The sequence below is a fragment of the Patella vulgata genome, chromosome 3 (genome assembly GCF_932274485.2).
Source record: "Patella vulgata chromosome 3, xgPatVulg1.2, whole genome shotgun sequence".
Classification (NCBI taxonomy): Eukaryota; Metazoa; Mollusca; class Gastropoda; family Patellidae; genus Patella; species Patella vulgata.
In genome coordinates, this window is record NC_065881.2 from 43303336 (window position 1) to 43316934 (window position 13599).

The following is a 13599-nucleotide window of genomic DNA, read 5'->3' on the forward strand; positions in this document are numbered from 1 at the left end:
GAAAGACCTGAAATAGGCAGATTTAAATCTTGCATAATGTATGTTTAAGATTTCCATTTTATTAAGAAGACATGCTTAAAGATACAAATTAATTTATTTGTGTAGTAAAGTTGTATTGGTTGTAGGATTATATTTTAAGCCTAGGTGGTGGTTTCGGTCCACATGTTAATCTGTTATAAATAAGAGAGATAGCGAAGTCATATTCCATCAAAGGGAAATATTTGTTGTTATAAGACTTCATTAAGCTTTCATATTTCATATGAAAGCTTATTGTTTTTGTTAAAGATATTATTATTTATTTTTTTGTGTTTTGTCCACAAATCGGATTTCTCAAGATCTAACCATAGGATTTTTCTGAAACTTTGACCTATGCCCCCAAAAATGGGTGGTGGCTGTTGATTAAGTATATTTTCAAAACGTGAAACTTTGAACCTTTTTGACCTGTTTTAATAATTCTTTTTTCTTTGAGTACCTTCAAACATTTACTTCAAATCTGCTATTTCCAATTTTCGAAAATTAAGTCATTGACATTCCGTTCCGGAAGTAAAACCAAATTGACAACTTCTTTAATATTAGTACGATTTTCATGAAATTTGGAATGTATAAGTAGATCTCATTAATCCAACTTCAACAATATCATTAGAAATTTTCTAAGCATCTTCCCTTAGAAAAATTAAGGGACAAAGTTTTCAAAAAATCGAAAAAAAGTACGTCAGATTGCCTTGAAATTTTTGTTTCTGTACTAACTAAGAAATTACTGATGCATACACAAAATATGGAGTTTTTCGATTGAACCAGAAGTGCCACCATCTTGAAACGTGAAAAATCCCTAAGGCTTTTGCAATAATTCACTTACAGACCTTGGCAGGCATCGATATTTCTGCGCACATGCGCACGGTGTGCGCAGGCACATTTGCTTTAAAAAAACTTTTTTGCAGGCACATTTTTAAAGATGTCTGTCACGGCATAATTTATTTTTGTGTTCCGTAGTAGACCCTATCATCCCAAATTAGTTTAAAGAAAGATGTATTGGTATTTTGTTTATTTATGCTTAGAAGATGTGTAGGCCTAGGTCTATTCATTTTACAATTATTCTACGGTCTTTATATTTGTTTATTTGCCGTAAATAGGTCACCCGGACCAATTTACGGCACTCCAATGTTAAAGGTTTGAATGTCGTAATTGTCCAACACGTGCCTGCAAATTTTCTCGATGTTTCTTATTTTATTTCTTACCTGTGTTGTACTGTTGACCGTAATAATAATAATATTCGTGAGACACGTACAACAACTTTACAAACAAGTCAAATAATACAACGTGTTTTAATTATCAATATCTACATGTACCTGTTGTCATAATTCGTTGTACTCAAATAAAAGACAAACACCGTTTTAAGAATCGTTTTAATTTTTAATCTCAAAGTAATAAAGTAATATTTGAAAAAAAAACAGAGTGGGGCGGGACAATTTTATGCCCGGTCGGGTGGTGTCAAAAAGTTTTTAGATCCCTGTATCATTCATGAAAATTAAGTGAATTTGGTAAAATTTGAATATATAAATGGAAATTTGATTTGCACTGAACCAAATACAAAAGGCAGCAGATGCTCTGAAAATACACCAAGAAGAGTTTAATTTTCATAAAAGACCACGCCCCCCTCCCAAATATTTTTGGGCCTCGCTCCGCTCCCCACATATATTTTTACACCACTCACCAAATCCTGGCTACATCCCTGTGTTTCAGTATGACCCTGCAGGCACATTTTCAAGTGTGTGTGCAGGCACACTCAACTTTTATAGAGCCCTGGACCTTGGAGTTATATTTTCTGAATCCTTGAAGGAATGTCTAAAAAACGTTCAGAGCAGAATTTTGAATTATTTCAACTGATGGTCACCATTTTGAATTGAATATGAACCAGGGGCTGCCAGGCAGAATACGCCCACATTTTGCAAGAGATGGATAGAGAACAAGCTAAAAACAGAAACGATTTTTGTAAATCAGTGGCCATAATCCTGAAAGTTATGGCCTAAAATGCGCAAATATCAAAAGGGACCGAGATTTTTGGAATATAAAGATATCTTTTATGTTTCATCAAAATTGGATAAAAATTGTGACCTCTAGAGGGTCCATAACCTTTGTATTACACGTACATACTTATATACAATTTGCGAACAAAGAGCGGCCATTTTGTCGGGCAGTTTCATTTCGATTTTTCCGAAATTCCAATTCAACCTTCATAAGTTGATTATGGTGGAATGGTTATATATCTAAAGGTTCTTTAAAATCTGAAAAAAAATTGTGATCTCTAGAGAATCTACAAGCTAAAAATGCGATTATTCGACCAATCAGGGGCCATAATCCAGGAAGTTATGTTCAGATATGTATGATTATCAAAAGGAACTAAGATCTTTATGATAAAAACATAAACCTTGATATACCATATTTTTACACTATTTGCTCACAAGGGTCTGTCAGTTTTTGTCCAATTTTCACGGAATTCGAACTCAAGCATCATTAGTGTATAACTGCGATATATTCCAACGTTTTTTTTTTTAAATCGGATAAAAATTGTGACCTCTATAGGGACCACAAGCACAAACACGATTTTTCGCACAATCAGGGGCCATAATTCAGGAAGTTTCGATCCGATATGTGCAAATATCGAAAGCAACCAAGATCTTTGGGTTATAAACATGCATTTCAACTTTCATCAAAATCGGATCAAAATTGTAACCTCTAGAGTGTTCACAAGCTAAAAACGTGATTTTTCGTACAATCAGGGGCCATAATCCATGAAGTTATGGTCCGATACATGCCAATATCAAAAGGAACTCAGATGTTTGGGAGATTGACCTATATTTCAAGTTTCGTCAAAATCGGATAAAAATTGTGACTTATACTTGTAGATTGTCCACAAACAAATCTACATCAACGGGCTTGAAAATAAACACAATAGACCGTAGTTTGTTGAATTTGTCTCCTATTTCTGAAATTAATACATTTCTGGATAGCTTGGCTCATGGTCGAATTTTTGGTACTTGAATATTTTGAATTTCGCCTTTGACGTCTTGAAAATAATCAAAATCGGACGTCATTTTGTGAAATTGTGGCCTATTTGGGAAATTAATACATTTCTGGTTAGCCTCCTTCCAAATATGCGTGGTGGCTTTGGAATCAATATATTTCCAAAACGTTTTACGAATCGGAAATCACCAAAATTTACTGATAATAAAATTCACCTACATAGCTGTAACTTTGTGACTATTTGATCTATTTTAGTATACTAATTCTTTTTTCTTTGAGTACCTTAAAACATTTACTTCAAATCTGCTATTTCCAATTTTTGAAATTTGAATATTACGTCATTGACATCTCATCCCGTAAGTAAAACCAACAAGACAACTTCTTGAATATTAGATAAAATTAAAGAATCCCCGCCAAACAGAACCAGCAACAGACTTGTAGATTTAAAAGATCTTTATATCAATCCAACGTTTCGGGTGCAATACCCTTTTTCAAGAATGATTTTTTGTGAATCCTGTGACGCCTTATATACAAACAAAAGAGATGACGTCACAGGATTTTTAAATTTATTAATGTACAATGATTGGTTTGAAAGAAAAGGATCGTTAAAATTAAGGATTGTTAAAAACGAGGATCGTTAAATTTATTTGTATGTACAAAAAGGATTTTTAAAAATAAAATTAAAGATTGTTAAATAAGTAAAATTATTAATATAATTATAAAAATAAGTAAAGATTTAATATTTTAAAATAACAAAGAATAGGTCGATTATCGCGGATTTAAATAAAATAATTATCATTGATGTCTTCTAGGATGGCTGTGGCTACGGCTGTTTCTTCTTCTTTTTCTTTGCTGAGGTTCCGGATGACCAAGACTATACGTATCAACTTATCCTATCAATACAGAAGAAGATGAAACAACCACCGCCTTAGCCATCCTGGAGTACATTATCTACTATTCATTTTAAATCGCTCCATAATTATCATCAATCTATAAACATTCTTAGTTCCATCCAACAACAACAGCAAAGAAAAAGAAGAAGAAACAGCCGTAGCCACAGCCATCCTAGAAGACATCAATGATAATTATTTTATTTAAATCCGCGAGAATCGACCTATTCTTTGTTATTTTAAAATATTAAATCTTTACTTATTTTTATAATCATATTAATAATTTTACTTATTTAACAATCTTTAATTTAATTTTTAAAAATCCTTTTTGTACATAGAAATAAATTTAACGATCCTCGTTTTTAACAATCCTTAATTTCAACGATCCTTTTCTTTCAAACCAATCATTGTACATTAATAAATTTTAAAATCCTGTGACGTCATCTCTTTTGTTTGTATATAAGGTGTCACAGGATTCACAAAAAATCATTCTTGAAAAAGGGTATTGCACCCGAAATGTTGGATTGATATAAAGATCTTTTAAATCTACAAGTCTGTTGCTGGTTCTGTTTGGCGGGGATTCTTTAATTTTATCTATTCTACTACTCCGCCCTGCCGGCATCATTTTTTGATCCAGATCCTACGCAGATGTACCAGCCTGTCCAGCTTTTCTACTTATTCAAGGGAGTGTTGCCGTACCCCTCCTCGTTTTCTTGAATATTAGTACAATTTTCATGAAATTGGGAATGTAAGTAAATCCAACTTCAACGATGTCATTAGTTATCTCCCCTTGGAGAAATTACGGATCAAAGTTTTAAAAAAAGATAGCTTGCCAGGCAACGAAACATACGCCAATCAAAATTCTTTGAAAATCAATATACTTGTTTGTCTCAAGACCTTAAGCTCTGTTTATCAATCTAATGTCAATCGGATGATAACTTTGGTCAATAGAGCATCCACAAGATTTTTCAAAGTGATTAAGGGCGTTAACTCTGGCAGTACTTATAAGAAATAGTTGAAAATGAACAGGATTCTTTGTCTCATGACCATAAACACTGTGTATAAGTTTAAAGTCGATCAGATATTAACTTTAGCCTTTAGAGCGTCGACTAAATATTTCAACGGGATCAAGGGCAGTAATTATCTGATATCGTTGAAAATCCATTTCAAGACAATCCGATATTTAGCCTCTAGAGCATCCACAAGATTTTTCAAAGTGATCAAGGCCATAACACTGGTATTAATTATCGGAAATCATTGAAAATCAGTGGGCGTCTTTGTCTCACGACCTTAAACACTGTGTATAAATCTGAAGTCAATCGGATATTCACTTTAGCCTCTAGGGCGTCCACAAGATATTTCAAAGTGACCAAGGGCCATAACTTTGGCAGTAATTATCGGAAATCGTTGAAAATCAATATGATTCTTCGTCTCATGACCTTAAACACTCTGTATCAATTTAACTTTAGCCTCTAGAGCATTTACAAGAATTTTTGAAGTGATCAAGGGCCGTAACTCTAGCAGTAATTATCGAAAATCGCTGAAAATCAATAAACTTCTTCGTCTCATGACCTTAAACACTGTGTATAAATTTAAATTCAATCGGATATTAACTTTAGCCTCTAGAGCGTCCACAAGATTTTTCAAAGTGATCAAGGGCCATAAGTCTGGCAGTAATTATTGGAAATCGCTGAAAATCAATAGGCTTCTTTGTCTCATGACCTTAAACACTGTGTATAAATTTAAAGTCAATCGGATATTAACTTTGGCCTCTAGAGCAATTGTGGACGCCGGACGGACGGGGGCGACGACAATATACGACCACATTTCAATGTGGGCGTATAAAAAGGATGGCTAGGCTGCCTGCATGTCTGGACAGAATTAGTGTGGACTTTATTTATCACTACTCCTTATTGATCTTACTATCTTTTCCATTTAATTTGACATAATTATCCTTACAATATTATTTATGATTAAAACTAACACAGTACTGAAATCAAGCTATTTATCAGAACATCTGGAAATGGTTACATAACTTATAATTGGCATGTTTTGTTATATTAAAAGATCTTAACATTACCATGACTGTGGCAGTCTAATCTGTAATGTCTGTAAAGTATGATATTTCTAATAAATAGCCGTACAATCAAACCTAAAGAGAAAACAAATTCAAAGTCCATTCAAAGGTGAACTGTGAACCTTTACCAGGAAACATTTTAACTTCACCAAAACTGTCTGCCCCCACTATCATTTCAGAAATGCTGCATATGCCACCAAACTAAACTGTTTTTATACATATACTAAATTATTCTTAGAAATACTACTACCGGTACATACATGTAGCATACATATTCCGGTTTGTTTTTTGGGATACTATTATAAATAAATCTTACGGTCTAAATAAAACATCAGAAATATTGATAACCTATATTTAATTGAGAAAACTGATCTACGAATCTGTTTTTGGACTTTGATCTCCATGTTTGTCAATTAAACTGATGGATGAAATCTGGTGGTTAACCCATTGTTATTATCTGTTGTGGGATATTTTCTAAAACAACACTATCTAAATCTTTTAAAAATATATATAAAAATGTAAACAAATGAAAAAAAGTATATTAAAAGATCAACAAATATATGTTAGCATATAAATGGGGGCTTGCCATGCAGGCTCCCTATACATGTACATATATGCTCAAGGTGTTGGCCAATAAACAGGTCAATACATGTACATGTAGATGAATTATATATGTGTATAGTTTCATGACTTCAATACCTTGACTAAGTTCGATAATGAGCATTTTCTGCTCAGAGTAAGCAGAGCAACAAGCAATTTGATTGGTCAAGACTTTGGAACAAAATAACTCTCCTTCTAATTGAGGTAGAATGTTCAAACTTGGTGTAGGCGTTCATTAACATTTCCCACTAAGGCTAAGCAGAGCTAAGCAATTTCATTACTCAAAGCTTTCGGACTAGATAACATTGATTCTAACTGATGGAGAGTGATGAAACTTAGTGTATAGTTAGTCGATACTTTTGAAAAAGATAAATGTGCAATTAATTAATATGTGTCATCTATTTAATTGACTTGCTATCAACTGGTTACAGTTAACTCTGCAATAATCAAATTAGAAAAACTAATAAGTAATTTAAAGATACATTATGGGAGATAAGATAAAGAGATGGCAGTTCTCGCTATAATAGTTAAAATCTAGATAGTGTAAAGGTAATTTGCTGGAAATTTCAGTCAAATTGATCCACTATGAGCCGAGAAAGAAGCGGGTGAAATTTTTGCATAGTCTCGGTCATCATTACTAAAATCATTATATAAACAGCAAAGTCTCGATTATCCACTTTTTCTGATTTAATTATCAATAGCCGTTAGCGGCATATAGGAATCTAATCCAGCCAACATCGAAGGCTAGGCTTGACATCGACAGTTTATTATGGTCTGGATAAGTTAATTAATGTCTAATTGATAATTTAGATAACATTTCAGGCCTAAAGAAAGACTTGTAATAAGCAGATTTTGCTCTTGCATAATGCATGTTTAAGTAAATAAATTAAACAATTTAATTTATGGTGTGCTTATTGGGCAATTAATTTGAGTCTATGATTTGATTTGTCCAGATCATTAGAAATAATGATGGAACATACATGTATATTGGTAGGAACCAGATCAAATTAAAATATTTTTTTGAAAATTTAATATAAACTTTTCATTCTGACATTCTGATAAATCAGATTTATTGGAGAATTGAACCAAAGGGAGAGGGATAAATGGGGTTTAACGTCCACTCGACACAAACTAGGTCATTTCGGGACTAACATATGGTTATAATTTTATTTACATAATTCGCTTGCGCGTAGGGGTCTTTAGCAGTGGGAGGAAACCGGAGGACCCGGAGAAAACCCACGAGGTTGGACAGGCGACCCTACTCCTTGCCACGTACAACCGGGGATTCGAAACCACGCCAGTCGACTCAATGACAGACTTTATGATACAGCGCGCGCACGCTAACCATTCAGCCATCCAACCCCCCCATTGAACCAAAGAGTAGACCTGAAGAAATCTGGTATTAATTAAAAAATGTATGCTTGTGCCATGTTGATAGAAAATATAACTATTAATCTCCTGAATATCAACAGAAGTTCATGAGTATTATATTTATATACTCTTCAAAAAAAGTAGGGGATATTGAAATACAAATACCTATGCAGGTTGTGATATGATAAATAGTTATGGACACTTGAAATTCTTTGAGAGTATGTTTACAGATGAAGAAATTTTTGCCCCAACAGAACCACTGAGCTGCGTGTGCGACACGCAATAGCGCCATATACGTGGGATGGGTTCATTGTCAAATTTGACACTTCAAGGAAGGGTTGATGAAAACTGCCGCTTGCTGGTTTATCCTATCCATGTTTGCTTTCCTATCGGTTCTTGCATAAGATTTACTGTTTAGCGTATCTTTGCTTTAGTGTGTTACGTTTAATTTGATCAGGAGACGTGTTCGTAAACGTCAACCGACAACACTGCAAGAATTGGCCGTGGCACTGCAAGAGGAGTGGGTCAGAATGCCCCAAATCGTGATTCGACGGTTGATTAGGAGCAAGCTACGACGAATTGCTGAATGTCTGAGGATTGGTGGAGCAATTACTCATTATTAAGACAAAAATCAAAAACTTCCATTTTCACTTTTGACAGTGTATCTCTTTGCGAGAGATAAGCCGCCCATATGAACTGTTTTTGTTCATGTGTAGGCAATTGGCCTGTTATAAACATACACTGGTTACATCTTATAAAAACAGCAGTGCATTTCTGAAGTTTTGTATTGTTTCTGAATATCCCCTACTTTTTTTGAAGAGTATATTTTGTTTTTACCAGGAATTTCTGCATAGTTTTGAATGTTAAATCTAAAATTATTGTCAACAAATCCCAGTCGTTGTTCCTTGTATTTCAAAGGAGAGCCAAAAAAATCTCCCCTCAATCAACGAATTGAAAAAATCGCTCCCCTCAAAAAAGTCTCCCATTTTTGATAAGAGTGATTTAGAAATTAAGGAGAGTGATCTGATATTAAGGAGATTAATTAGTTATGTGCATGGGAAACGGTTCTAAGACCAATAACTGCATGTAATGGGGTCATTCCTGGTTTCATAAATGATAATAAACCCCCAATGACTATGTAAAGGAGAGCGATTTTCAGTTTTAGGGGGGGGGGGGAATCCCCTCGGTTGACATTCAGGTGAGTGGCAGGCAAGGGCGTGGATTTGTCATAACTTTTGGGGGGACGGACGAACCCTGGAATCTGGAACATTTCATTACCAAACGAAATAAACAATTACGAACAGTTTACTGTACCAGTGTTATTTCGATGAAGGCTGTAACTAGGAGTAATATGATGACAATATGGAAAAACTGACTACCTACATCAAAGCTACATAAATATTAATTGTTCATAAAGTTAAGAGAATCGTCCAAAGAAGTTCGTTCTACTATCAGGACTGTTCTCTTTGAATATCTTGGTGACATGAAGGGGGTCATTATGCACCGCACATGCCATCAAGTGGCTCAGTTGGTTTTGCGTCATGGAGTTGCGCAGCCAAGTTTTGATACGGCGCAGAGTGCTGAAGGATCATTCGGCTGAGCAGGAACTAACAGGGTTCAGCAGTGTGAGATGAGAAGAGCTTCGAGGGAAGGGAACGTCTGCCTCACTTCAGGTGACATAATGAGGAAAGCTTCGTGCACAAGTGAAATAGATTTGGCCGAAAACTGGCGCTTGAAAAATGGCAATTCTTGTTCCAAGTCCCGATTCAGTTCCAGATACGTAGAAACAAGCTCACCATCATGTGGATATAAACCTGAAAATCTGTCCTGGCGATCAAAATCATGGGGGGGACAGAGACCCCCCCTCCCTCCTAAATCCACGCCCGTGGTAGCAGGTGCTCGAGAGCGATCGTTCGCCTTAAAAAACAATGACTGAAATCCTACACACTGGTACAGACCATGTTTTAACAAATTGATTATGAACTCTGTACTAGGTTTTAAAAGTAAAACAAAAATTGAACAGAATAATAATTCTGTGTTTGACATTTCAAATCATAAAATTTTGAAATCCATTAAGAACAACATTAGACGTACACTTAGACATAGTCATTAATATACATTTAATAATACACATCACATAGATAGAATACACATACATGTACATTGTACAGTAATACACTCATACAAACAGTAAGCTCATCTTATATAATACATGTTCATACATGTATCTATAGGGTTTCAGCTACATACATTTTTCACCAAATTTGATATGATGATATATGTACATGCTGAACTTCTGACATGACACCATCCCAACCAAGACAAAAACAGGCAATGGCTAGTGCTTTATTATTTTACGCTCCTGCCTTGTAAAACATATATATATTATAACCAACATGTTATTGGGCATATAAACAGTTCAACATTCAGATTAGATATTATTAGGCCTATCTATCTGAAAGAAATTGTAAAGTATACTTAAAAGTAGATCATTATTAAGTTGTGTCACATAGTACAGACTGTCACTATAAGTTTATAACTGTCCCACATCTAACGAGCTGCTATCATTATTGATAATGATATTAGGGTAGCACGATTTCCGAACAAGTTTGGAAGTTGTAACCAATTTCCCACTTGACTTTTTTAGGGACGGACATAGCCTAATTGAGTAATGTTATTGGGCATATAAACAGTTCAACATTCAGATTAGATATTATTAGGCCTATCTATCTGAAAGAAATTGTAAAGTATACTTAAAAGTAGATCATTATTAAGTTGTGTCACATAGTACAGACTGTCACTATAAGTTTATAACTGTCCCACATCTAACGAGCTGCTATCATTATTGATAATGATATTAGGGTAGCACGATTTCCGAACAAGTTTGGAAGTTGTAACCAATTTCCCACTTGACTTTTTTAGGGACGGACATAGCCTAATTGAGTAATTCTTGTATTGCACGAAATCGCTTGCTGGAAAATTGCACTTGCAAAGACATTTTTGAAATAAAAACGATACGATTTTAAATTAAAAATGACAATTTGGCATAAAGAACGGTATATTATTATTATCAAATAGACCTATAAATTATTCCTATATAATATAGTTGAAATAGCCTAATGGTGCATATATTTGGAATTTGGGTAGATTTTGGTGGATGATTTGGGTAGATTTGGAAAATCGTGCTAATTTCATCTCTTCTTGCAAATGTATACAGTTGTATATATATATACCTTGTCCTGTAGAATCTTCTTACGAGCGATCTTCGCCACTGACGAAATGCCAAATAAAATTCACTTGTGTTATCTTTTCCTTCTTCGATTTCATGCACCCGTGGCTCAGTTACTGCAGATCGAGCTTCTGCCATTGCTACAACCTTACTATTATGATATTTATACTTATTGTAATGAAGACAGAGACAACTGCTTCTCTTCTAGTTCTTTATCAACCAACATCTAAGATAAAGGTTTCCTTTTGCCAGCATATGACTAGACTGTCATCTGTCGCACTTTGTCAATATCTCCATTATCCGCTGTCTGCTAAGAAATCCAGAATTTAATCTCCGCAACAAATTGGATACAGTGAATACGATAAAATAGCCTCGTTACTAAATGAAATTAATGTTTCGCCAATCAATTTTAGATAACAGGTTTTACATTATTTGGTCATTTTTTTATAATTTGACAACATCATATTCATATAAACATATACTATCAATAATTAATTAACAGAAAAAAGGTAAGAATATTACCAAAATGCAGTCACGTGACATAGTGCTCGCACGAAAAATGATTTGTGGTTCTTGATTAACCGGAGTTGATGAGACTTTTCGATAGGTAATTAATATAAAACCGACCTATTTCGTCTGTTTTCAGACTGTTAATACCCAACGGCATAATATGCGGGGTGAAAAACATATATTCAATGTTTCTGGCAGACATGAAAGAGACCGATTGTTAGGAAATGGCAACTTTATCCGCCATGTTGGAATGAAGTTCGGGAAGGCTACGAGAATCTTGATAGTGTGACGTCATATAAATAGTGATGTCACTTATGTTATGAGTTATGAATTCTTTTGATGCAATATATACTCAATCAAACATTGTATTTGTAATCGATTATCCAGGTGACAATAAACTTATGCGATAGCTGTATGAAAGAAAGGGAAATAATCGAATACATTACATTACATTAGCCCAAGCTAGAAAATATAATGGGTTTTGTGTAGTGCGGTCCTCCTGCTGTTCAGTCTTATTAATCTTACTTACTAGGCTACTACTAGGAGTATGATTAAACCCATTTGGTCTAGGCTACACCTATTTTGTACAACAAAGTCAGTTTCATTTTGATGTACTATATGTAGCCTACCAATAATATTAGGCAGTGGATTAAAGGAACAGATCTTTATCTTGTTCCTAACCTCTACAAACTAGACTAAAGTAAAGAAAGGGTCCTGATATCCAAATTGGTTGATATTTTTATGCATTTGAGGAAATGGCACCTCAAACATTGTTTTCATTTTTTAAAGACTTAATTGCCTCTAAGTCTTATAAAGAATTTAATGTTGAAAATTCAAAACCAATTCACATTTGCATGAAAGCTGCCATTTTTGAAAGACGCTATGAAATAACCATGTGGTAAAAACAACCAATCAAGTCGAGTCTGGTTCTTCACTTCCAGGGCGACCATCGGTTATAATTTTTATACGCCCACATTTTCATGTGGATGTATATTGTTGTCGCCTCTGTCCGTCCGGACGGACGGCCTGTCCGTCCGTCCACAATTGTTTGTGAACAGTCTACAGGTCACAATTTTTATCCGATTTCAATGAAAATTGAAATATAGGTTTATCACCCTAAGATCTCGGCTCCTTTCGATATTGGCATCTATCGGACTGTAACTTCATGGATTATGGCCCCTGATTGTACGAAAAATCACGTTTTTAGCTTGTAAACACTGTAGAGGTCACAATTTTTATCCTATTTGGTTTAAACTTCAAATGTATGCTTATAACCCAAAGATCTCGGTTCCTTTCGATATTCGCGCATATCGGAATGTAACTTCCTGAATTATGGCCCCTGATTGTACGAAAAATCGCGTTTTTAGCTTGTGGACCCTATAGAGGTTATAATTTTTATCCGATTTAAAAAAAATGTACTATTATATGACCGTAAGACCCTAAGGGTGGCTGAGTTTGAATTTCGTGAAAATCGGCCCAAAACTGACAGACAAAATGGCCACCCTTCGTTCTGAAAAGAGTGTAAAAATATCAAGGTTGTAGACCCTATAGAGGTCACAATTTTTATCCAATTTTGTTGAAACTTGAAATGTAAGTTTATAACCCAAAGATCTCGGTTCCTTTCGATATTCGCGCATATCGCACTGTTACTTCCTGAATTATGGCCCCTGATTGTACGAAAAATTGAGTTTTTAGCTTGTGGACCCTATGCTATAGAGGTCATAATTTTTATCCGATTTATTATTATGCCGTCGCCCCTGTCCGTCTGTCCACAAGATCTCGGCTCCTTTCGATATTGGGATCTATCGGACTATAACTTCATGGATTATGGCCCCTGATTGTACGAAAAATCATGTTTTTAGCTTGTAACCACCGTAGAGGTCACAATTTTTATCCTATTT

At 34.7% G+C, this 13599-nt stretch overlaps 2 protein-coding genes across 4 annotated transcripts in view; one reads left to right on the forward strand and one right to left on the reverse strand.

The window, feature by feature from the left end:
• Positions 1 to 11527, reverse strand: part of LOC126815460 (carnitine O-palmitoyltransferase 1, liver isoform) — a 41578-nt gene extending 30051 nt beyond the window's left edge. Inside the window, exon 1 of the mRNA XM_050541113.2 lies at positions 11193 to 11527. Within this exon, the coding sequence (XP_050397070.1) occupies positions 11193 to 11326 (134 nt within the window). The 5' untranslated portion in view covers positions 11327 to 11527. The remainder of the gene's footprint in view (positions 1 to 11192) is intronic.
• Positions 11528 to 11721: 194 nt separating this feature from the next.
• The window catches only part of LOC126815458 (zinc finger protein 280D), a 33826-nt gene continuing 31948 nt past the window's right edge, over positions 11722 to 13599 (forward strand). For all 3 annotated transcript variants that reach the window (XM_050541103.2, XM_050541105.2, XM_050541107.2), the window contains exon 1: positions 11722 to 11795. The gene's annotated coding sequence lies outside the window, so the exon portion shown is untranslated. The remainder of the gene's footprint in view (positions 11796 to 13599) is intronic.